General features: G+C 41.4%; 1 protein-coding gene across 2 annotated transcripts; it reads right to left on the bottom strand.

Annotated features, from left to right (window-relative positions):
• On the bottom strand, positions 1–25,076 carry LOC106807098 (anoctamin-1-like; the record flags this gene model as incomplete). 2 transcript variants are annotated; one of them, XM_014809352.1, is given in 23 exon segments in its annotated part: positions 1–102; positions 442–547; positions 959–1,143; positions 1,633–1,685; positions 2,395–2,547; positions 2,870–3,006; positions 3,485–3,640; positions 4,072–4,183; positions 4,393–4,429; positions 4,668–4,832; positions 5,138–5,287; positions 5,704–5,786; positions 5,950–6,110; positions 8,161–8,295; positions 8,924–9,027; positions 9,253–9,308; positions 14,336–14,454; positions 14,833–14,996; positions 15,429–15,479; positions 17,837–17,932; positions 23,300–23,446; positions 24,142–24,276; positions 24,990–25,076. In XM_014809352.1, coding segments are annotated over 22 exon segments (2,601 nt in total), but the record flags the coding sequence as incomplete, so codon positions are not given.
• Positions 25,077–25,849: the final 773 nt, after the last annotated feature.

Below are 25,849 nucleotides of genomic sequence, written 5' to 3'. Positions count from 1 at the left end.
GTGGTTGCGAATGTACTTCTCACGTCGCATTTTCTCCAGCACATCCTGTGGAATGTCGGGGATGAGCCAGCGGATGAGGATCGTTACCGCGACGACCACGTTCTGAAATACAGCACAGAATACGATCGGTTCAGCAACGCTGCAGTCACTGCAACATCTTGGAATAACCAACGGTCCACTACAGCGTGACGGCGTCACACAACAACGATGTGGAAAGGATGTCAATGAACAGCACAGAATATTGTCTGGGAGCCTGCTGTCAGAAACATCATAAATAGTCATGACTATCACAAAAGTGAGATATCACTATATCACATGTGGTTTTACACACCACATCCTGTCCTAGGAATACGACTATTTATGGTTCTGACAACGGGCCTCTACACTATTCACAACCACCACAGATATGAAAGTTTAGCCACAGACTCGTGAACACCTTACCTCAAACACGACGACAAATGCAAGTCTGGCTGCGAACACGTGCCAGTGGTGCTCGGTGTGTCTGTAGGGCTTATCCGACGTTGGTGGGTACCTGTAATCCTTATACCTGCATAGCAAGCAGATAAACAATATAAAAACGTACGAAAGCAATAAAGGGAGCACATACACAGGCAGTGAGAGAGAGAGAGAGAGAGAGTGGAAGAGAGAAAAAAGGAAGAGTGAGTATGGAGAGAAAGAGAGAGAGAGAGGAGAGGGGGGGAAGAGGGAGAGGGCGAGAGAGAGAAAGAGAAGGAAGAGTGAGTATGAAGAGAAAGAGAATTGGGTTAGCAAAATTTAGGCAGAGGGATGAAAATATAATTGCTAGGCCAAAATGCAAAATGATATAGAAGAGGTAATTGCAAAAAGAAAAGCATGTACATAATTTTGGGGCTCAGGGGGCACGTATTCTAATTCACCAACATGAATTCAATGCCAATGAGATAAGAATAGACCGATGCCAGAAATTTCTATATCTAACCTGCAGATGGAGACAGGGTAGCCGAGGGACAATGGATTGTCTGGTGCCGAGCTGTTGGCAAAGTCGGCTGTGTCGAATTCTGACAAGCTGTAGACGACGTAGCCAGTAAGGCCGCCGTCAGGAGACTGCGTGATCGTGTAGACGAGGCGTGGGATGAAGTCTGACGTAAACGCTATCACGAAGGCCTGCAAGAAACATGCACATGTGATTCTCTCTGTACCTCAGTGCACAGCAGCATTAAGATAGCACAATTTGGTGGTCATGGGAATAATGTGTATCACAGCATAAGTATATATCACACACGTGCTCCTCTGATCTGTAGTTTTGTTCTAATGGCCGATTACAACCATAAAATATCTATAAATGTTGGTGATAAAGGATGAATGCTAGTAAACGTTAACTATTTGTATAGTTTTATTCAAGATTCATTTACTAGTACTTGCATTTTCGATGCAAATTCCCATTTTGAGAATAGTGCTATTAATAAAAATGAATAACGCAGTAAGCAGCAAAATAATAAAGTTAAATAAATAAAAAATAATAATAGATAATACAGCATAAAGTTAATGTAAATGGCTTGAAACAACGATGCAACTAGTTAGCACTTGTGAAGGCTGGCTGCACATTTCGTAAAATATTTTCCACATATCAAAACGTTATCGATGGATACTCACATTGCAGATGAGAGCCAGCTTTGCCACTGCATCTAGGAGATTAAACCAGACTCCTGAAACAAGCAGGGTTGTTAGTCACAACATCATCCTGGCACTGTCTAAATCCCATGTACACGACAACTGAATCATTTGTTTAGGAATGTATCCACACTGTGGAATGGCCTAAATAAAGATTGCGACAGTAATAATAGTGACTGTGAAACAACTACGGCTTCCTCTCTCTCTTTCTCTCTCCTCTCTCTACCCTCCTCTCTCATGATCACCCTCATCTCTGGCTACGCAATGGCTTGTGGCAGGGACTACTTTCTTCACAGATCACACACATACATGCACACATCTACACATGTGCACACACTCACACACATGCTCACGCTACCACTAACACATGCACACACACGCTCACACTACCACTCACACATGCACACACACACAAGCACATACAGACCCATGCGCACGCACACATGCACACATGCACACACACACACACACACACACACACACGCACACACACACACACACGCTCATGCCACCACGCACACATGCGCACACACTCACACACATGCTCATGCTACCACTCGCACAAGCACACACACTCACGCAACCACTGGACCCATGGACACACACACACAAGCACATGCACAGACCCATACACGCACACACACACGCACGTTCACACTCATGTACCCACTCACACACGCACACATGCAAGAACACATGCACACAGGCACATGCACACACACAGGCACGCACGCGGGCACACACCTATGTCCTTGGCACGGGTAGCTATTGGGCGACGGTACTGAGTGACCATCTTGTCAGCATCGATGCGAACCTCCAGGATGTTGTTGATGAGTGCAAACAGTGGTGCCAGTGGGAAAGCCGCCACAAACACCGTGAGAAACCCAAACTGTAGCACTGTTGATGGATTAGAAAAAATGTAAAGGCACGTGCACACAGGTGAAGTAGATTAAATAAAAATCATTTTACAGAAGAGACGAATATAAATAATGAGACCAAATTCAATTTTTAGAGAAATTCTTTAAATGGGCCTTCTAGTTATTGAATATTGAAGTAAATGGTCAATTCTATATGCATCCAACACTGATATATTATGACAGACTGGAAATCAGTTTCCCCTTTAAATCTGTACCATCCTTCACCAGGGCTATATTTCTCAGCAAGTTAGAATCCAAGCCACAATAAATGCAACAACGTTTCCTTAGCAAGTCTGACTCACACAGCTCAAGGTATTCTGGGAAGAGTCCATTGGGGCCCATGTCAATGAGTCTGAAATCTCGCACCCACTGCTTCTGTCGTGCCTCATCATCAACATCTCCCTTGAACATGATGCGTCTCACAAAACGCATGATGCGTCTGAAAAAACAGAGGGCACCACAGGTCAGACAGGTAAAACACAAGGCGACGCCCCCACATGCATGACTTGTGTATATTTGGCACGTGTTTTCTTCACTGGATTGAATCATATTCGCAAATAATCTTTGATAATACATATGAGCACTACAATTATTTACAGCAGCCACCCGGCAAACAACTACAACAAACAAAAGGATAAATATTTTTTTTTTTTTAACTAGATGACAATGAGAAATAGCAACAAAACAGATGTATCGTTAGATGTGACTAGCAACAATTACAACATTAACAATATTACATAACAGAATGCAATTAAACAACGAAACGACAGTATTAGCAGATGGAACCACTGCTACCAGTAACAGTAACAGCTGTAACAGCAATCACACGAAGACAAACATCGACAATAACAACAACAACAACAACAACAACAACAACAACAACAACAACAACGGCACACGACATGAGAGACACTAACGGCAGAGCGATCTCGATGGAGTTGTTCATGATGAACTGTTTGCCGAGCATGATGATAGCTAGCTGGATACACAGCTCAATGAGGCAGCCTCCCGGCTCACACTCCTCCTGCCTGAAGCTCAAGATCTTCGCAGGATCGCCCGGGTAACCAGCTAGCCTGTAAGGAAAACACACACAGTGAGGCACACAGCAGCATGGCAACCAGTGTTCTGATGCCGCAACAACTGAACTCGCCTGAGCAGTTTCTCTCAGTTGATCTAATTTTCTGGGTGTGATTGACAGTCACTTCTAGCTAATCAGCACTGTGATAAGACATTCTAAAAACAATGCTTAGTGAATATGTACTGGTAAGTTGTCATTTTGACACGTAGCCGGTCTAAACGAGTACGTCAGTTTGACTGAAGTAGCTACAGTATCCAAGTCGGCATAGTTATCCGACTGAGGTTATCAAACCACACTGGTGAATCTCACATTTTGTGATGTGTGTTCTTCCAGTGATTACTAGTAATTAAATGTATAGATTTATTAAATATCTCCACTTACATTCAAACGGTTTATCATGTTTACATATAAATAACATATATTTACCTGCCCTTAATGAAGGCAATGTAGAAGATTGATGAGAAGTAGTTGACAAACTGCAGCAGGACTAACTTTAATGTTAGACTGTCATCAAATTCTGACTGTGTCCTGAGCATCTCTGCATCAACAAAAGTCGAACTGCACTAACAACAGAATTCGCACGTACACAAATATCAACATCTAAATACACAACATTAGATTTAAAAACAACACAGTACAACATCAATAAGTGAAAGGTGGAAATACACTGACAATAGCTCGCCTAAGAAAGTCGTCCATACTTCAGGTGAAAGATGTGGGTAAAATTAAATGAAATCAGTAACTCACCCATCCGTGTGAGGTAGTGTGCTACCTTTCCATAGACCTACATGGGCAGAAATTCATGTTCAACTATGAACAAATCATGCAAGATCAAAATCACAGGTCTGAATCTGATGTGAACACACCCCAACATAGCTACTTCACATATTTCATTAGGCAGTTTATAGCCATAATTAGTAATTACAGTTACAATAACAGTTATGAGTACTATCCCATTCGCATCTAATAGTTGACTTATATCATTTTACAATTACCTTGTTCAGGTATAAAAGAAAACTTACCATATTTAGCAGCATGATACATATGAGATTAATGGTTGCTGCAGAGACTGCCGTGATGAGAGTGGCGTTCTTTCGTAGAAGGAAGTCCTTACTGAAGGCGAATGCAGCAAGCACAGAGATCCGGTAAACAATAACTCCGATGACAGCACCCATCGCCAAGGCTATCTGCAATGCCACACATCACGTATTGCATTTAGCCACCTCACAATTTGTGAACTCCTACAACTTCCAACAACAACCTCACACATCTGTTAGACCAGCCTAAACATATACAGGTTCCAACCTGCTAGGGCATCTAAACAGATAAGAATCACTAAGAACTTGCACAAAGTTGCAGGGGGAAATTGAAGAAGAGAGAATGTCATTCCTTGTTTGTTTATTTTCTTGTACTATAATGGCAAGGAAAGGGAAAACGTACAGTATCTGTTAATTTAAAAAAAAAAAGAGTGAGTGTGTATGCTCATGCATACCAGAAAGAGAACCATGGATAGCGAGAAGACATAGCGTGGGACCTTGCCACTCCAGAAGGGGATGTATGGCTCAAGGATTTGCGTGACAAAGTTCAATCTTTTCCGACGGGACGCTGCAAGCTTTGCGACAAACTCTGGCCGCGGATGTTCCTGTGGAACAAGAGAGAATCAGTCATATTACGCATATTGGCACAGCTAGGTCATACTTTATGCGTGCACAACCAGCACTTATTTCCTACAATGTCCAATCACGAATGATTCCATAGAGCAGTTTATACCACTTCTAATCACAATTATGTGATTATCTCCAATAATTGCCCAACTGTTGCTTACATCTCTTGACATTTGTTTTTCATAATAGCCTGGTGCCAGCAATGTGTGCATGAGTGGTTGCACAAAAGCACATTGAATGGTAAATACGAACTGAAATTACGTGTGAAACACAGACAAGGGAGGACCAAACTATGAATAAAATACCCAATCGTTGTCTTGGAGGATTTACGTTTTTCAAGTTTAACTTGGAACAATTACAGTCACCAACTCATCAAGATGATACAGGTGCTTACCTCAAGATGCTCCCACTCAATGAGGTCCCACTCATACGTGATTTTGGCCATATATCGCTTCCACAACTCTAGGAATATCGTGCCTGAAAAGGAGGTAATTTCTCACTCATCTCATTCGAGCATGTGCACACTCGAGTACAATGCAAATGCAGCTCACAAACATCAAGAGTGAAGTTTTAGCATTCCCAACTCCCCTTCCTCACACAATGGTACATTTTTAAGAGAATGACAGCCGTCGCAACTCACCCCACAGAGCCATGAAGACAGCGAAGAATACCGTGGCGCCATTGTCAAACATGTGGCTGGCACGCGCGTGGTTGCATGTCTCATACAGATTCCAGTAATCACACAGCTGGTTGCACAGTGGGCACATGGTGATGTTGTAATCCGCGTTGCAGATCTCCTTGCTACAATACGTGACAGACTAGGTAACTATATGAGAAGACTGAATGCTGAATTCCAAAGATGCAGATGTCAGCAGTGGCTTTAGTTAAGGCAGGAGTCATATGGTTCTTGCTCTTTGCTCACACAGAATGGGTTATTCAGGAGTAAAAGTTAGGATAAACAGGCTTGAACTGACTTTACCAAAATGCACCTCACCACCAAGGAACAGGTGGAATGGCATGGTGGCCTGGGACATATGTTCAAGGTAGACGGGATAGGACAAAAGTAGAGTAATGTGTTACGGATTATTACTGTAGACATGAAAATAATATTAAAGTGGCCAACACACCCCCAACAGAAAATGTATCAATATATATCGTATTCACACAGCTAAGAGTTAACAATTATACAGTTAATGATCTCTTCAAGCAGCATGTTGAGCTACCATAAACAGTTCTGATTTCTGGAATAAAAGAAAAGCTACGAATGCACAAACCTGTAACCGTCCACAGAGACTCATACAGCACTTACCTACTCCACCATCCAGCTGCATATCACACTCTTCAGCTCTATATAGTTACAGTGTTTGATACTGCAGTCAGCCATGCAGAGGGTCAGTCAAACATGCCATCGGGGCACTCGTGCTGTGGGTCATTCATGCCATCGGCCACTCGTGCTGTGGGTCATTCATGCTGTGGCCCAGTCATGCTGTGGGTAGCTAGATCATGCTGCACATCAGTCATGTGTTGGATCAGTCATGCTGCTATTCAGCCATGCTGTGGGTGAGTGATATTATGGGGGAGTTATGTTGAGGATAGGTCATAGTGAGGGTAGGTCATGTTGAGAGTAGGTCATGTTGTGGCTGGGTCATGTTGCAGGTAGGTCATGCTGAAGGCATGTCATGTTGAGGGTAAGTCATGTTGAGGATAGGTCATGTTGTGCATCAGTCATATTATGGGTGACCCTGTTGTGGGTGATTCATATTGTGCATGTGTCATGTTGCAGGTCAGTCATGTTGCGGGTGAGTAATTTCGATGATTCATATTGTGAGTGAGTCATAATATGGGTGAGTCATGCTTGATTTGAAGATAACAATGCACTTGTTAGGTCAAGTAATGGTACTGCTAAGCGAAGCTGTTAAACAACACCTAATAAATGCCTGGTTGTGGGGGAAACGTGGAGTTTTTTGAACCTTAAAAATTAATGTAAGTCTCTACGTTCGGTCTCTGACAACATTGATCTTCTCAATCTACAAAACTCTAAGTTGCCCAAACAACCAGGCAATAACTGCTTTGTAATATTTACTAAGTAAATAATACTAGAGGAGTCTTCCGCATTCTAGGGAGACAATTAACTCCACATACTATCTTCAGTCTTCCTATGACTTATTAACCATAACAGAATAAACATAAACACAGACATTACATTAAACAATCAAGAATCCTCGTCCATAGGCATTTTTCCCATACATAATCACATTCCAGGAAGACATACTGGGATCTACAACATTCTGTCAATCATGGCCCAAGCTATTCACTAAACAAATGACACGTACGTGAGTGTTTATGCTAGGTGGCAGCATCATTCAGTGGGCAACATTGGTTTTTCTTTAATAGTACGGTACGTGACATATGCTCTACATCAATTGCAATGCAGTAAATACTGCAGCCATATAACAATCATTAATGCTACAGGGAAATAGTATAGAATAGAGACAAATGCTGTTAGATAGTCACCAACTCATTCTGTTGCACTGTCACTCACATTAAAACACAACTACACTGTAATAGTTGCCACATCATCACTCATACCACACAATCGCTCATGCTGTTATGGAGTCACTCATCCGCTAACATGTTGACTCGTACATTTATGCAAGCAATTTTATGTAAACAGACTGGCAACAAAACATTAATTATGCTACTGACGCAAAGCCCACAGCACACATAGCTCACACTGTGTATGTGTTCTCTAGTTTAATCACACATAAAACAAGCATGAGTACTAAACTGTTCCCAAGTAAACAAACTCTCATTGTCAGTATCATGCAGTGATGGGAGACTAAAACTGTACCTCGGTGTGTCTGTGCCCATGGTTACCAGGCCGTAGATGAAGCATATCACACCCACTATGGCAGCAGGCACAAGCATGAAAGTGTAGAAGCCAACCCACGCAAAATATAGCGCAATCTTCTCTCCAAAGTAGTTCCTGCAACCAACACCAGCATGTTCCAGGATGAGTAAGCGCACATAGTAATGCCGCATCGCATCATGTAAAACTGATATTCTCATATATCCCACCACACAAGCTGCTCGATAGACTAAGCGTCTATGCAAAAGGAAAGGACATGTCATGCATTACCGTTTCTTGCAGATACCTACAAGTCAGATTTGGTACCAGTGATTGCTCCACACAGATCCTAGTCCACCATGAGGGTGGCTAAACTCACATTGAGTAGAGGACCGAAAATTGTGTAAAACTAGACGGATCCAAATTCTTTTCAAATTTAAGGTAGAAAATGGCACCTTTAGCATGTTTAGCAGAAAGTAATTGCTAATATCTGTAACTATCGACATATTGTAATATATCAGATGTACGGATCCTTCATCCTACTGATTGTTCACATAGGTTCATGCAGCTAGCACAGTACTACAGATGAAGAGTGACTCTATATTATTCTCATAAGTTATTCTCCAACAAGTTACTGATTTTTCCCATGATGAGGGCTGAGCCTCCCCAACGGGGGCTACTCTGTTTGAGCACACCCATCCACCCACTACTGCCACGCCTGCCACAAACCCAGACACACATATTTAATGGGACCATAGCCTCTCACCTGATGTGGTGAATTGGCTGGTATTTGTGCACCTTCTTGTAGGCAGCCCATTGTTCATAGAACATCTTCCTCGTGTTCGGTGAGTCTACACAGCGGAAGCCTCCCTAAATAACGAGAGCAGCTGTGCAATGTCATTGCAGGATTGCACTTCATCTCATCTGAACACAGTCACCCTTCACACTCGTGCTAACATGGAAGAATATTAAGCACCAGTCACCTACACCAATTTAGGAGTTTCAGTTGTTCGTTTTTGAATCAGGGAAGTGTTTCTTTCTGTGACATATAATTCTAGAAGATAGGTTTCTCTAAACTAACGTCTTAATGCTCACCTCGTGGAGTGGGTAACCAGCATAGTAAACTTCATCTGACAACAGCTTCTCCAGTCCTGCAACCCACAGAAATATATACACAAAACTCTGTAACAGATACGCACGCACGCATGCACGCACGCACGCACGCACGCACGCACGCACTCACGCAAGCATGCACTCACACACACACATATATATCAAGAGCTAATAAATACCTAGAGTGTACAACGGAAAAACGGGAAAATAGTGCTATTTCACAGCAATATTATTCTACTTTGCCTGCGAGTCTAGAATAATTTTATGGTATTGCATTAAGCAGAATTCTTTTCTCTCTAAAACAAGACCAACTGCTTGTCAATACGATACTCCTAGGCTGAGATATTGGCTCGTAAACTTCCCCTCCCACAGGCCTCACAGCACCTCGCATCCACAATATTCACTATCCTTCTCGCCTTTTGCGGGTTAGGAAAGTCGCTTCGAGGAGTTCGTTTTTTTCCACGATAACTTTATGAATGAACGGCGTTTCAGTTATCATCGGTGACTTTCGGGGGCATGGCCAATGCCCTTATCTCCCATTATCTTTCCTAGCACGGCTAATGCCCGTCATGATGGAGCCGGCAATGTTTTCTAAATTAAGTCTCTACAACGCAGCTCAGGTACTATAATGGTGTAGTAAGAGTACCAAATTTGGACATGTGACATCAATTATCAGCGCTCCAAGCGGCGACGGAAAACGATAGCCAGACCCGCAAAAGGCGAGAAGGATAGTGAATATTGTGGATGCGAGGCGGCGTGAGGGCCTGTGGGAGGCATGATTACGCTCCAATATCTCGGCCTAGGAGTATCGTAAAGACAAGCGGTTGGTCTTATTATAGAGAGAAAAGAATGCTGCTTAACGCAATACCATAAACTTAATCTAGAACCGCATACAAAGTCGAATAATATTGCCGTGAAATAGCACTATTTCCCAGTTTTCCCATTGTACACTCTAGGTATTTATTAGCTCTTGATATATATATATACGTGAAAGGTGGTGTAACATGCAGCATGTGTTTTCTAGACTGCGTAATATTTGTGTCTTTTAGTAGTTATTATTATTGTGAACCTACCTTACACCACAAGAAAGTTTTTTTAAACACCTAGAGAATGCCCGGAGTGTACAATCAAGCCTTAAAAATGCCTCGTTTGGTGCTATCAAGAGAAAAACTTTTATCGTTAAACAACTTGGAATTTAAGTGCCCAGGTAGCCATTGCTGTAGTCTCCCGGCACTGTGCAGATTCCGACCAATCAGAGGTGACGAGTACTTCAACACCAACAGCAAGTCTATCAAAGCCATGCATGGTGTTTCCAGCAATAACTCTCGTAACCGTGGCATTAGTGCAAATAGTAACTACGTTTCAACGAACAAGGTCAGCACTGTACGATCAAGAAGAGTAAACCTAAACAACCTAAGCTACATACAGAGAGAACCTAACCCTAATCTCAGTAAAAACGCGAGTACCCTCTGCTCCCACCGGTGTGCAACTGACAAGTCATTATACAGAAGGTCACCTTCGAACATGGTTCAAGTAACAATTGACAAGTCAGATCAGCAAAAATACTTCCCAACGTTTGCAGTGACTAACTGTCAGTCACTTATTAACAAGGTCGACGAAGTGGCTCTCTGACTAGACAGGTATAGCATTGGAGTAACTGCTTTAACAGAAACCTGGCAATCACATGCGCTGCCAGATGAAGAGTTGAAAATTCAATCATACTCACTGTTTACAAAATTCAGGAATCAACAGAGAGGAGGCGGTGTCGCTATCTATGTACACGACACCTTACAAGCTCGAAGTCTTAAGAAAATAAATGTGACGAATTGGAATGGATTTGGATTTGGTGTCGTCCTAAATTGCTGCCTCGCACGACATCATGCTTAATAGTGTGCTGTGTATATAGTCCCCCTGGTTCCGTGCATCATGAAAATTTGAACAATCATCTAACTGAATCGACTGACGCACTACTTATTGACTACCCAGATGCGGGAGTGATAATTACTGGAGATTTCAACCATTTTGATTTACAACCTCTGTGTAAAGCCCATCAATTGAAGGCAGTCGTGACAGTTCCTACACGTGGTAATGCTATCCTTGACAATATCATTACCAACATCCACTCTACATATTTGGAACCGTTTACATTAGCACCTCTTGGGCTCAGCGATCATCTATGCATTATGTGGCAGCCTATTGAAAGACATCGTTTGAAGCAATCTAAACGGAAATCGACTCGTATCGTTAGACCTCTTCTTGATTCTCGGCTGAGAACTTTTGGCTGTTGGATGACCACATGCGATTGGAATGATGTCTTATCCACTACTGATGTCACTTTCAAACTGGACGTTTTTAGTGAACAGCTGGCTAAACAAATTGATCTGAACTTTCCTACCAAGATCATCCACGAGCATGCCACATCAAAAAAATGGTTCTCTGCCAAAATAAAGGAATTTATCAATAAAAGACGTGCTTTCCGTAACAAGAGTAACTCGTGGCGTTTCTATCGTAACAAGGTACACCAAGAAATCATCAAAGCTAAACAGTATTATTATAAAAAGAAAATTCAGCACTTAAAAAAATCTAATCCGCGTAAGTGGCATACAGAAATCCGAGACATGGCGAACATGAGCAAATCAACAATAACGCTCGAAGTTCCTGGAATCGATCCAAGTGACACATCACCAATAGCTGAAAAGATAAACGATTCTTTCTCTGCTGTTACGCGACTTCTTCCTCCTCTCGACTACAATAGTCTTCCAAGTTTCCTTCCGGCACTCCCACCACCAACAGTGCAGGAGTGGCAAGTCTACCGTCATTTACTGAAGATAGACATTAATAAAGCTGGAAAACCTGACAACCTTCCTGCTGAGTTAGCGACACCCCTGGCTGATGTAAGCAGCTTGGAAACAGGCAATCGTATGCCCTATACCAAAAGTGTACCCTCCTTCCATTGATGAGCTAAGGCCAATCTCTCTAACCTGCACTTTCACTAAAATAGCAGAGAACTTTGTCTACACGTGGATCATGGACGACATCCAGCATAAAATTGATTTACGCCAGTTTGGCTCCATACCCAAGTCTTCAACAGTTCATTACCTCATCAGCATATTGGACTATCTGTACAGAGGAGCAGAAAAACGCAACAATATACGCTCTCTAATCGTGACTGACTTCAGCAAAGCATTTGACCTGATATGTCACACTACAATGCTAAAAAAACTCCATAAATTAGGAGTCAGACCGTCACTACTACCGTGGATAAGGGATTTCCTCTCTATGAGGCAACAATGCGTCCGGTACAGAGGGTCTACCTCCACGTACCAGGGGTTAACATGTGGTGTTCCCCAGTGCACAAAGCTTGGCCCTCAACTGATTTTGGTCATGATCAATGATGCTGCTGAAGGACTATTAGTTCAGAAATGGAAATACGTCGACAATATGACACTACTGGAGACAAGGTCGATCCACGCTCCGTCATATCTAAACAACGTACTCGCATCTATCCAGTGCTGGGCCTTTTCAAATAAAATGAAACTTAACCCTGCAAAATGTAAAGTTATGCAGGTGTACTTTGGTAGAAATAGACTTCAAGATGCTGAACTTTTTTTAGAGCACTTTCAATTGGAAAATTAGACAACTTCGAAGATCCTGGGGGTATGGTTCCAGCACGATCTTAAATGGGCCATACACGTTCAAGATTTGGTGGCTAAAGCCAGTAAAAGAATGTTCATGCTTCGTATACTAAAAAAATCTAGGCTTAGCTGTGAAGATCTCGTACAAATTTACTGTGGTTACGTCAGACCGATTCTGGAATATGCTGCACCCGTCTGGCACCCGGGCCTTACCAAAGAGCTCTCACGTCTAATTGAATATGTTCAAGTAAGGGCAGTGAAAATAATAATAGGTTATAATAATTGGAATAGGTACGACATGTACGATGAGGTACTATCTCAGCTTCAGATCCAAATACTTGCGTTTCATCGCGAGCAGCTTTGTGAAAAAGTTGCTTATCAGCTCAAAAGTTGTAAACAATTACAGGATATTTGCCCTCCTTCAGCAATAAATGTGTCTAACCGCATAACACGGAATTCTAGTAAACCTCGGCTAGCAAAAGTCCCTCGTACCAGCCGGTACTTCAATAGCCCTGTTCCGTACATGTGCAGGATGAATAACAAATTATTCTATCATTGTGTCGCATTTTAATTGTAACTATTTTTTGACCAAGAATCACGTTATTTTAAATTTAGTATATATTCTAAAGATGGTTTTTAGTTTAGTAATATAATTTTACGAACCAACATTTTAAGTGATATCTATGTCTTACCATGGGACATATATTATTGTAAATATCATCAATTTCAGTTTTATACTGCCTGATGATTGCAAAATTTATTTTAATTGTAACGTTGTTAACACTAGTTTTGCAATAAACCTATTATCTAGCTATCTATCCATATATATATATATATATGGTCCAACCACAATGAAACTTTGTACACATTCCGTTTCTGTTTAATGCAACCACTACACTTACTCGTAAAACCTTTAGTGTTGAGTAGACTACATTATCTCAAGTGCTGCCAAATGAATGTTTAGACTTAATCAATGCAGTGACATGCACAGTTACTAAGCAGATTCCAGCACATTCATCAAAAAATGTGGATAAATATGATGGCTTGTTTACTGGATATGGCATCATGCTGGGTTTCACAGGAGTCAAATTAGAATTTTTTTAAGACAAGGCAAGTTTTGCATTGTCTTCAGTTTAATCAGGAATTTACAGCTAGTATAGCGCTAGTTGGAAGGCACATGACAATCATTCCATTCTAAGGAGAGGCACAGAAGCAATTTACATTTTGACACCACTTTTTGAGCAAGAAAGGGACCAAAATGTAAACAAAATGGAATTTAAAAGAACAGCGTGGAGGCAAACCAAGTAGGGCCGCAATTGCTGCCTATTTCCATGGAAATCAGCCAGAATGTAGGGGCACCATGGCATGTGAGGAGGGCAACAGTGGCACTTTTTGTCAATGCAGTGGTGAAATTCAAGCACTAGTTTTACCTATAGCAAACAAGTTGTCCGGTTCATCACTGAATTTCTTCCTGCGCAGGATAAAATCGACAATGAGACTTCTCTGTGATGGACTAAAGAAGTCACCTTTGTTTTCCGGAATACCAAACCTGCAAAATTACACAGCACAAGGTTAGTACGTAAAAATTACTGAACGAAACCAACAGGTTGCAGGTGTGAGAAAGCTAGTAAGAAACATTTATAGGATCTTGGTGAGAAGAACGGAGTTTGGCAAGGTGGGTATATTTTCTCTCCCTCATCAAAATAGTTCTTCAGTTTTGCTTGTAAATTAAAAATATAACCTACATCTAATCACATACACAGTTGTAAACTATAAAAAAAAGTGTCTGCAATCTGTAAAAATATAAGCTTAAAATACGCGAAAACGCAAATGCACAACTCAGCTGACTATACATGTGCGAAGTTTTTCCTGAGTCCTTTAATATCTACTTGACTGAAGAGCATTGACACAGTTCAGAACAACGCACAGGTATTCCTTATCCCTGGAGTAAACGCAGGTAAACTTCTTTTCGCATGTAGGCACGGCGACCGGGTCCAGTAGGAACACAGACAACAGTGCGCTGAACATTGCTGTCACGTAGGCGGTCACCTGGTTGTACCAGTATGATGCCTCAGCCACAGTCTCTGGAGCCTAACAAGTAAACAGCCTGTTAACAACACGAGCTCCGACAACATACGACTGACTATACACACTTAAACCGGAAGATTATTATCAACCATACCTGATTGATAGGTGTGCTATGTTCAATGGTTGGTAGTTTGGTACAGAGAAATCCCATCACTTGGTGTGCTCACACAGCATTCAAAATGGCCCTCAAAACGATTGTGTGCACGTTAAGCCACAATGACAGATAATGCAGTCGATTACAGTAATACCTGGTGGGTAGACCACCTAGAGAAATCAGTTTGTTACAACTTTTCAGCAGTGTCTACTGTCAGCAACTCCACGGTATTGGTGGTATCGACTGAGTTTGCTGTTCATACCCATCTCTTAGTATCGAATATTTACTGCACTCCACTGAGGCAAACACAATGGCCTTATAGCACACATACACATACACACCTGGTTTGGAAACAATGCATCAACCTCATCCTCTATGTATTCTCGCTTAACCTGAAATCGTTATGTGGATATGTCACACATGTGTCAATAATTGCAGTACAATGCCACCTATATGATAGACTGTGGCAGGCACTGTCATCATCTAATACTACATTAATATTCAACCTCATAGAAAGAAAGAGGCACTGACATCATGTAAAATTATGTAGAAAGGGACAATTGCCAAATGCTACAATATTTAATATTGATAAATATAGATATATATTAATAATAAAATATTAATTTCAAATATAAAAGTAACCTGTTTTACAATGAACACGTTTACAAGTGTATCCTGCATTTCTGTACAAGTTCACCTTGAAATTAGGTTGAGTTTGGAACAGGACTGGCATGCACGACATTAGATAAACCAAATGGGCACTTCCAGATAACATAAAGCCTATACAGTTACCTCAGAGATTTCAACCCAGAGTTCAGTACCGTCATCTTTGTTAATCTGCTTGAACTGGGTTAGTAAGCATGCAAGAGACGAATAGAGAAAGAACGGTCAGTACAAGCATGCCTATCCACGGCTAACACTACATGCACTGACACTACCTGACTGCAATGCGGTCACACAAATTATTACTATGAATAGACTAAAATGGGCAGATCGAGAAATAAAGTTGTGGCAAGGTGAGTAGCTAGACAAACTGCATCAAAACACCTACTGCTCCTATAATAATTACCACAGACAAAATGTAGTTTGATGGGGGAGCTCAGGGGTAATGGCATTTAAAAGTAGCTAATATAAGTAGCTAAAACAAATTCTTATAATAAAGTAGTAAAGCCAGCCCTCTCAGTCTATAAAAGTCATTAATTTATTGATGTACAGTTGACACATGCAGAGTGGCACTGCAGCCTCCTACACACCTTACCCAGGTAGACTTGCACAACTACATGTGTCTATGTGTATTATAGTCTGACAAATTACCCTCACAGCATACAAAAATAACCTTACCAGTAATATTTATTTGAGCACGTACATAGTGATAGAAACACAACCAGACATTTACTAGCTGTCAGTTTCAAAACAGGACACTAAGACAGCCTGAAAAAATCTCATTTGCAGTAACCTGGTTTAGTATTAAAGGTAGGTAGGTAGGCAGAAAAGTATAAAAATATATCCCATTCTCTGCACACATATATATAATTATATTTAAGTGCGTGTACAATTAAAACCATAACCAGTTACAGAAGAAAGTTTATGTATCAAAGTATACAATTTTAAATGAATTCTTTGTAAGTATAGTTTTGGTTTTTCATCATTTCGAACAGGTTACAGCAAACGTGAAATCTTTTTTGGGTGGCCCTATAACTTTTTAATATCTACAGTAAGAAGGTCATATAACACACACACACACACACACACACACACAAACACACACAAACAGGGTCGTCAACACAATTCTGTGCATAACGGAATATGAACTAAGGACTAATCAGTGCCATGGAGGAGAATGAGAGTGAGCATGTCATGACGGTAACATCCCAGTTGGCCTACGTCCCATTTCGTCTACTCTCAGAATCGGCAATATTCCCATTAAGCCTACTCCCATTGTATTTTTATGTTACTGTATTACTATTTTCTATTTTTGTCAAGTTGTGTTCTCATTATATGTACCTATATTTTCTTCTGGTTTCTGTAGTCTATGTATGCCAATCAAAACCATCTTTTATCATTTATAAATGATTACTTAAGCCTGGCGCACATTGCCGAACATTTTCCGAACAAATGTTCGTCCAAACAAATGTTTTTGTCTGGCAATGTGCGAGTGAACAATTGCTGAGCACACATTGCAGAACATTTTGCAGCGAACAACCTCGTGGCGCCATCTAGTAGCTGTGTTGTAAAGAGTCACGTGATCGGCACATGATTGGGCACAAAAATCATGTGACCACATATCGTGCTGCTATTGGTTACTACTTTACAAATGTTCCTAGAATTGTTCGACATTCAGCGCACATTGACGAACATTCGACAAACAATGTTCGAGATATCAAACATTTCCGATCTTCAGAAACATTGTTCGGGACAAATGTTCGGCGACCTTTTTCACCGCACATTGCCGAACATTTCATGGAACATTGCTACGATAATGTTTTTGAGCAAAATGCTCGGCAATGTGCGCCGGGCTTTAGTGAACAAACCGATCGTAGACGAAATGGGAATGTGGCAGATTTTGAGCTGGGGCATGGGAATTTTTCTGTAGGCGAAATGGGAATTTTGCCGTAGGCGAAATAGGAGTAGGCCAACCGGGAATAAACCGTCATGACATGCTGTCAATTGTCACCAATCGTTCACGCCTGTGTTGCCACCCTACTGGTGATATGTGATTGAGAGGCATGTTTCTAGCTTTTGTTCTCACCTCCTTCATCGGTCCACGCAGCTTCATGATCTCTGCGTAGCGACTCAGCACCTCCCACGGCGCATGAATCTTCACAAAGTCCACTCCTGGAAGTCCCTGCAACGGATGAAAGAGTGGTCACCGACGCTCGTGTAACTTACCACGCTGACCGCTGCATCTCTCCCGGTGTGCGGAGTGAAGCAATGGCTTCTCTCTCGCAAAAACACACCGATGCTAGCAAAACTTCAGGATATTAGGTGTACCAGTGGCTTATTTAGCTTCAAAATAATGTGAATGTATTACTTATTAAATAAACAATAAAGCTGAAGCTGCATGTTATCATGACAGGTAAATGGAATTATGACTCATGTGATCACATTTATACCCATATTTGTTTGATCATACTTGTAGAATATTTCATATTAATAGTGATAGTACAAGTAACAACATATAAATATGTCAGATTATATATGAACCTATTGGTAAATATCAACCAGTTATTTGTGAGCAAAATCCACATACTAATATAACCTTTGTCTATATGAAAAACATGCCCTATGAACAACTACTTAAAGAGTCGGATTAAACATGTAAATTTAGCACGGCCATGGATAAACCTTACGGTATAACGTTACGAAATTCCATCACAGATAGACTAACAAGAGCCGCAGAGTGTCTGGGCTCATCTGAGGTCTGTTGCTACGGTTATTAACGTAACATTTAAGTCGTGCGTAGTGACACCTTTGTTAGGCGCAGATATGCAGATACGCAGTTGCGTACACATCATTTCAGCAACCATCTGCATTCTGCATACCTCCCAAATCCCATTGGTTGATACAAATCGCGTGCCTGAAACTCCTGTTTTATGGTGCATTGTGACCCTAACCCTAACCCTATTAAAAAAAAAATATATATATTGTTGTCAAAATTATTTGTTGTTATTAAATTGTTATAAATATATCATGTAAATATTTGCGTTAATTGGGAAAAAATAGTTAAATGGATAAAGATAGAAAAATACAGAAAACAAGTAAATAATAAAAAATCTGATGGGATTCGATCCCAGGACCTTTGAGCCGTAATCTTGTGCTGCACCCGTTGGGCTATCGAAGCTTACTGGCTTTCTAGATTATGGATGTGCCATGAATATGAGAACACTGTGACATCATTGAGGCAGTTAAGGAATCCATGTTTAACCCTCCTCTTGAGGGTCAAAAGGTTATCAGACACTTACTCTTCGTACGTCAGTGGAAAGCACATTTCATGGTCCTTAAGTGATATATGGTCCTTATCAATAAAGTGATAAAAATGGTAGGTCAGCGCTGCAACAAAAAAGTTTTTCACTCTGTCCATTAGACCATGTCCTCAGAAAATGTCTGATATCTGACCTTTCCCCCACTGCCCCCGGACCTGTGACCTCCAATTTCGCACTGGTGATGGGTTTCCTGCCCATCACACTATACACCAAATATTAAGAGCATAGGTCGAGCCGTTAAGATTTGTGCCGCAATTCTGTATTTCCTCCTATACCTTAATTTAAGGGGAAAATATTCCCCCTCCGTTTACACGTCTTGACCTTTGACCCTTGACCCCCAAATTTGTCATCCCGAGTTCTTTTCACGATCCCCCCCCCCCCCGACGTCCCGAATATCGTGACCGTACGTCGAGCGTTTAAGATTTGTGCCCAACTGTTGACGGACGGACGGACGCACGACCGGACGAACGCACGCACGGCCGGACGCACGCACGCACGGACGCACGCTCATGCAATTCTACAAGCTGCATCTGACTACGTCAGATGAGCTAATAAAACAAGCTGCCGGCCCTGCTCATGTAGAGACGCAGATGAATCAGGTGAAACATCATAACAAGTCTATCTACAGTTCAACACAACACATGGGAGAGGGTCACTGACACTGACATTAGTTATGTGGCTCTACTTAGGCCTATCCAAGACTTCACCTGATGCCTTGGCCAGTGGGTGCATAGGCTGTTTCCGAGATGGGGCTAATTGTTTAGGCTTCTTTCCTGGCTTGTGAATATCTCCCTCGAGCGGGTAGGCTTTCTATGGGGGGGGGGAGGAACAACCTCAACAAGTGAGCTTGTTATTGTTTTAATAGGAGATACCTCAGTAGGGGAAAGTTTCGGTAAAGAATACACATTGCTACACTGCCGAGTGACATGCTCTCTCACTGGGTGGGTCTACATTTCAGGTCACCTAGAGTGCAGTCTGTGTAGTTGAAAAATGTGGCAGTGCTCGACGAACTGTGGACTCGAATATTCTCGTAAACACAACGTAACACATTGCCACACGCAATGTCAACTTAACGCAAATTGACACACTACGAACAGCTTTACATCTAGGCAAAGGAAAACTCTGAATAATCAGCTGTTGGATGAGAGTAGGTGTGACTTGTTAATACTTTATGCAGGGGTTGGTGCAAATTTTTTTTAAAGTAGCAAATTATGCATGAAATTTATAATTGATTCAACCAAGTCTTCTTGATCAGACAGTGCCCATGCAAGCAAGCACAATTTCAGCGAGTAACTGTGTCCATGCCACAGCAACTACACATGGAGAAGAAGAATACCACATCAACTACACATTGCACAGCAGTAAACTCAGAGAAAAATTAACATGCAGATCTTCCCAACGAACAGCGTGTGAGGCGCGCAAAGGCACGTGTGTGGGGCATGCAGTGTGTGTGGACGTGGTGTGTGTGTGTGTGGGGCATGCAGTGTGTGTGGAGGTGGTGTGTGTGTGTGTGGGGCATGCAGTGTGTGTGGAGGTGGTGTGTGTGTGTGTGTGGGGGGGGGGGGGCAATGCAATGAATCCTTAAAAATTGCAGTTTTGCTGTACAAGACTCCCGGCTATTTAAAAGCATCATTTCTTCTAGAGACGATAGATATCCCTGGCACAGTGTGGTCGTGTTTTTTCATCTGCAACCTAAAAGATTCGATTGTATCGTAGATGTACTAAGTTGAAACCCCAGCGTTTTACTATCCTCCCCCACCATTAGCAACACCCTAAGTTGAATCAGTTCAGAATATAAATTTCAGATATCCTCATGTGGCAGGATAACCATTGGGGGGGGGGACTTTAACATTTTATATCAGGGAAAAACATTTACAGTGAATGTTTTACAGTGGCAGCAATAAAATTTCGCAATTCGTAACAATTTTTCATATAAGACAGTACAATGTCTTTTCATGAAACAAATTCGATTACTCATCACTAGTAAATTTTGAAGTGCTCTCCCATGCACTCTCACAAGAGTAAAAACGTTAATTTGATCCCCATTGTTACTGCACGGGAGCACGCACACGCAGCAACAAACAGGAAAAAACGCGTTTGGAAAGCTGGAAAAGAATACAGGGGGTGAAATACATTCCCATCTCTGAAACCGATATACGCTGAGCTCCGGAGACACATGAGGCATACAGGCGTCAGCGGGCACTAGCAATCAAACAACACTGCGAGGCCACCCTATTTTAAGTGCTTCGTCAGTTGGCCCAAGCAGCAGCTGCAGCAGCGGCTGCCGATGCGGTAGATGGCAATGAACGTGGAAATGCCCCCCCCCCCACACACACACATCGCTGCTGGAGCACACCCATAATATAGCTGCCTGCATGTGCGAATTGTGATAAACTTTTATGCTGGGCAGTCTTTTCTTATCTAAACCTTTCCTCGCCTTCTCTCTCGTATTCTCTTCTACTCTCTCCGTTCCATCCCCTTCCCATACCTCTATCACATTCTTTAACACTCTGTCTCTCGTACTATCTTGCTTTTTTCATATGAATGATTACTCCGAACAGGGCGACTGATTTGTCAAACAAGAAACCCTTCAACAAATCGTGTTTCTGCATATACAATATTTAAAGCACATCACCGTTTCACGAATAGACTTGGTTTTTACCGAATCCTGTCATCTCAGAGCCACATGTAAGAAAAACAGCATTGCTAATTGTAGGAATATCTAAGCATCATCTCTCTCCCACAGCTGTGTGAAGACTTACACATGAATCAGACAGGCACACCTAGTGGATTTAACGTGTGATACAAAACTTGTACGTTGTCCATTACACTTTGGAATCAATTGCACTAAACAGAAGAGTCATATTCAAAGATGCTGTTTTGTTGAGTGATAATTTTCAGGAACCCATTAAAATGTTAATGGCGTATAAATTTATGATTTATCGTCAGCACCCAGAGTCAGGGTAATTACAACACAGTTGTTGGGGTTTCTTTAGGCAGGGAATTGGAGAGCAGGGTTTAGCCTGTCGTTCGCTGATTCACCAGATGCGCATTAAAGTTGAATTTGGCGAGAAAATGTCATAATAAATTTGCCAAAAGGCTAAAGCCAATTAGGCCCTTCAGGCTGAACTCAAATTCTACCCACTAGCGACCACTACAAACTAATTCATAGGCCGCTCGAATTCTACACGAGATCACTACTTGCTAACCCGAAGCATAAGGTACACTGCGCGTGTTCATTAATTTGTTTACTCAGTACTGAAACTTTTCCGGAAAAGACCAAAGATGATCAAAATGGCCTTTGCTACACACACGACTACATTACATAGTTAGTAGAATTTGGCTAAACATTTTCAGACTAAATTAGCCAAATTGGTAACAATTTTTTTGTCCTGCTTAACCCCTGGGAGAGGCAACCATCTGCTGGATGACTGGTCCATATACTTAGCACGCATTTTGTTCTAGGATATACTAGCCCTGCTGGACACTAATTTGGATGATTGGACCTTACACATTCACCAGTAGACACAAAATATAAAATTATTTATTACTTTCCCACTAACATCTGCATTAAAAAGAATGATCAGTAATCAGACATAGGGGTACTTAGCTGTTTGCCACACAAATCGCACTCATAGTCAAGTTAGAGTCTATTAGTTCAGTATCATGTGACAATAATATTTACACATACGTCTGTGATGGGCATGTACTACCTACTGTGTTTATGTTTCACTTAGCTTGGATAAGCAGTTGGATGCTTTAACTTTTGGTAAATAATTGAGGTATGACTGATGTTCTACCAACAAATAGCATCATGTATACATCTTCATGCACTTAAAATTATACTATAAAAGCATTTCATGTGTTGCGACCAATTGAACTGGGAAAAAAAATTTTGGACAGTGATGCTATCAGAATGACATTGGCTGCTTAGATCAGACAGTTTGTAAAGTGTTTGCATATAAAATTCATTCCATATTGTCGAGACAGAAGAAGTGAACACATTTTTGTACTAAAATTAGGTTGACAGATTTTGGTTGTCCATTGAAAATTGGTTGGCTCAGACAACCAAATTACCATTTTAATTTTCGAATCATGTACTGTGTACTGTGTTTGCCGAGGGTAGTTTTCATGAGACATTAAACATAGATAACTACATACACAGATACACAGGTATCTATATGTGTATGATAAAACATTTATGACTGTTGAGCTGCGACAACATATACCTTGTGATCATATTCCAGCTCCAGTCCCTCCTCCCGCAGGTTCCTCTCATAAATTCTCCTCATGTCCATGGAGCTGTCCTCTGCTGGCTTGTAACACAGCATAAAGTCTATCCTTCTCCTACCATCCTCGAAAAACAGACTCTTGTGCTGTGGACAGCACAGCATTCATTAAATTACATTCAGCTTTTAATACATACATTACATACAATTACAATTACATAATACAATACAATACAATTACATACATTAATTACATTCAGCTAATTACATTCATTCATTCCACAATCAATGTCACAGTCAGACAGGTACACACACACACATGCTTGCATGGATACACTTACTCCTGCATTACAATATTCCCTATAATCCACACTGCAACACAACCTGTATGTCACACACTACACCATGCACATACTGAAAACGATATACTGCAAGGGATCAACATAGTCCAAAACAGAATGTAGACTGCAAATATTGCAACATGCACAGCACCTAAATGTAATCCATAATGCAAATTACTTCACACTATCAAATACCTCACACGAAATATTATGCATGACAAACCATGTTGTTCATTAGCTATAGCCATTGATGATGATGTATATACACAGAGCTGTGCATGCCTAATACTTAGGATTCATGTCCTTACTTCCATCATACATTATAACCATAGCCCTAACCAAGCCTAACCCTAACTCTAATTAATCCTGATGCTGATTAACCCTAACCCAAACAACGTAGCATGCACTGACCCTGATCAACCCTAACCTATGATCATAACCCCAACATAGATAAGGGTGCAGAAAGTTCTATAGACTTAATGCGAGCGACGGGTAACGTACCCCGTTATTGGGAGTGATATCTTGTGAGTCGGACGTCGTGCCGGCAGCGAGCAGCTCCTGTTCATCGGGCTGATTATCGACGTCGTGAAGCTCAATCACCTCCGATTCAGACGGGTCGACTGCCCTCATGCTGCCCTGTGACGTCATGAAGTAGTCACCATCGGACATTCTGACCAGCACGAGAGCGGGGCGAGCACAGCGGTTAGTTGGTCAACTTAGCAAGTTATGTATTATACAGCCTGAGGCGTATAATAACTGTGCTAATGACACGTAGACAGTATATAGAACTATATTATAGTATTAGTAACTGAAGTCTGAGCCACTACAGCCGGATCAAGTCTGTCATGCTGAAACTACAGTATATGCAAACAATAACTACAACTTTCATAGAGTATACACATGTTTATGATATATATATGGCAAGAGGTTTTGGGTTTGATCAACTGAAAGGCGGCCGGCGTCATAAACTAGGATTGTGCCGGATTGGCTTGGCGGCACAAGTTACCTTCTCACTTCTCAAACTCACTACTAGACCGACCAGGCTGTGCGACCGATTGTCAAGACAATATAAAATTATTATATTCATTCAATACTTCTAACCCTAGCAAGACCGTTTCTTGGAGCTATCTCACTAAGTGAAACAGACTACTACTACTGTAGTGAGTACTAGTAGTACTAGGGTGGGTAGGGAGGGTAGTAGTAGTGGGTACTGTACATTCCACTTTGGCAATCTATATAGTTTTGTATCTGCTATACATCGTCTAGAGTGAAATTACATGCAGTCACTATCACTATATCTTAGTTAACATGAATTACGATGAGCCTCGTAAAATACACACACGACTTACTTTTGCTATAGGTCCTACTCAAAGTGGGAATGTTGAAGAATGATAGCTCTCCGCACAGTGAATGAACTGAAAAATACCACGAATGTGTTAGAGGCGTACGCGTTTAAAGAGGGCAGCACTTGTTTATAATTGCTAAAAAATATTGATTTTCTTCTGGAAATCGATTGGATTAAACTTACAAGTTTCATGTGGCGGTTTTATTATAGCCATATGATGAGTATTGTGAGCGCGATAACTTTTACAACGCCTTAAAATGTTATACCCATCAGTTCGACAATTTCACATTTGTTGTAATTAACTTGTAGTTGTACATATACTTTTGTCAAATTTGTTGTTTCACACTTTGAAACGACAAAAAATCATTTACAGATTATCTATGCTCACTTTAGTGACGCTGAGAGGGTCTATGTCCCCCGGGGTACTGCCGGACCGTACCCTGGTACTATCTATATATGCCGGACCGTACCTCGCCTACTTAATTCACTAACGAGTCTAGGGAGTCGCCTACGCCTACTCCCTAACCCTAACCCTAATCCTAACCCTAACCATATCAAATAGTGACCAGGGTATACGTTCCGGTATACCGGACCGTACCCAGGGTACATTCCGGCAGTACCCTGGGGGACATAGACCCTATATGAGCTTTAGTGACTCACAGATACAGATAAGGGATTCATATCATTCACAAGCAGGAAAGTGGGAGAAGCAGGAAATAGTGCAATTTCAATTAAATTAAATTCAAAAATGTTTATTCACGCATTACAATATAGGCCCCTACATACACAATATAACTGGTTATATTAGTTTCAGAATTGCGTAGGAGGGCGAGTTGACTGTGAAGTCTTTGAGTCAGCCACTCC

This window comes from Priapulus caudatus, unplaced genomic scaffold (assembly GCF_000485595.1).
Source record: "Priapulus caudatus unplaced genomic scaffold, Priapulus_caudatus-5.0.1 Scaffold195, whole genome shotgun sequence".
NCBI classification, from domain to species: domain Eukaryota; kingdom Metazoa; phylum Priapulida; class Priapulimorpha; order Priapulimorphida; family Priapulidae; genus Priapulus; species Priapulus caudatus.
Note: the sequence above shows the minus strand (reverse complement) of the source record. Positions and strands in the feature narration are given on the sequence as shown.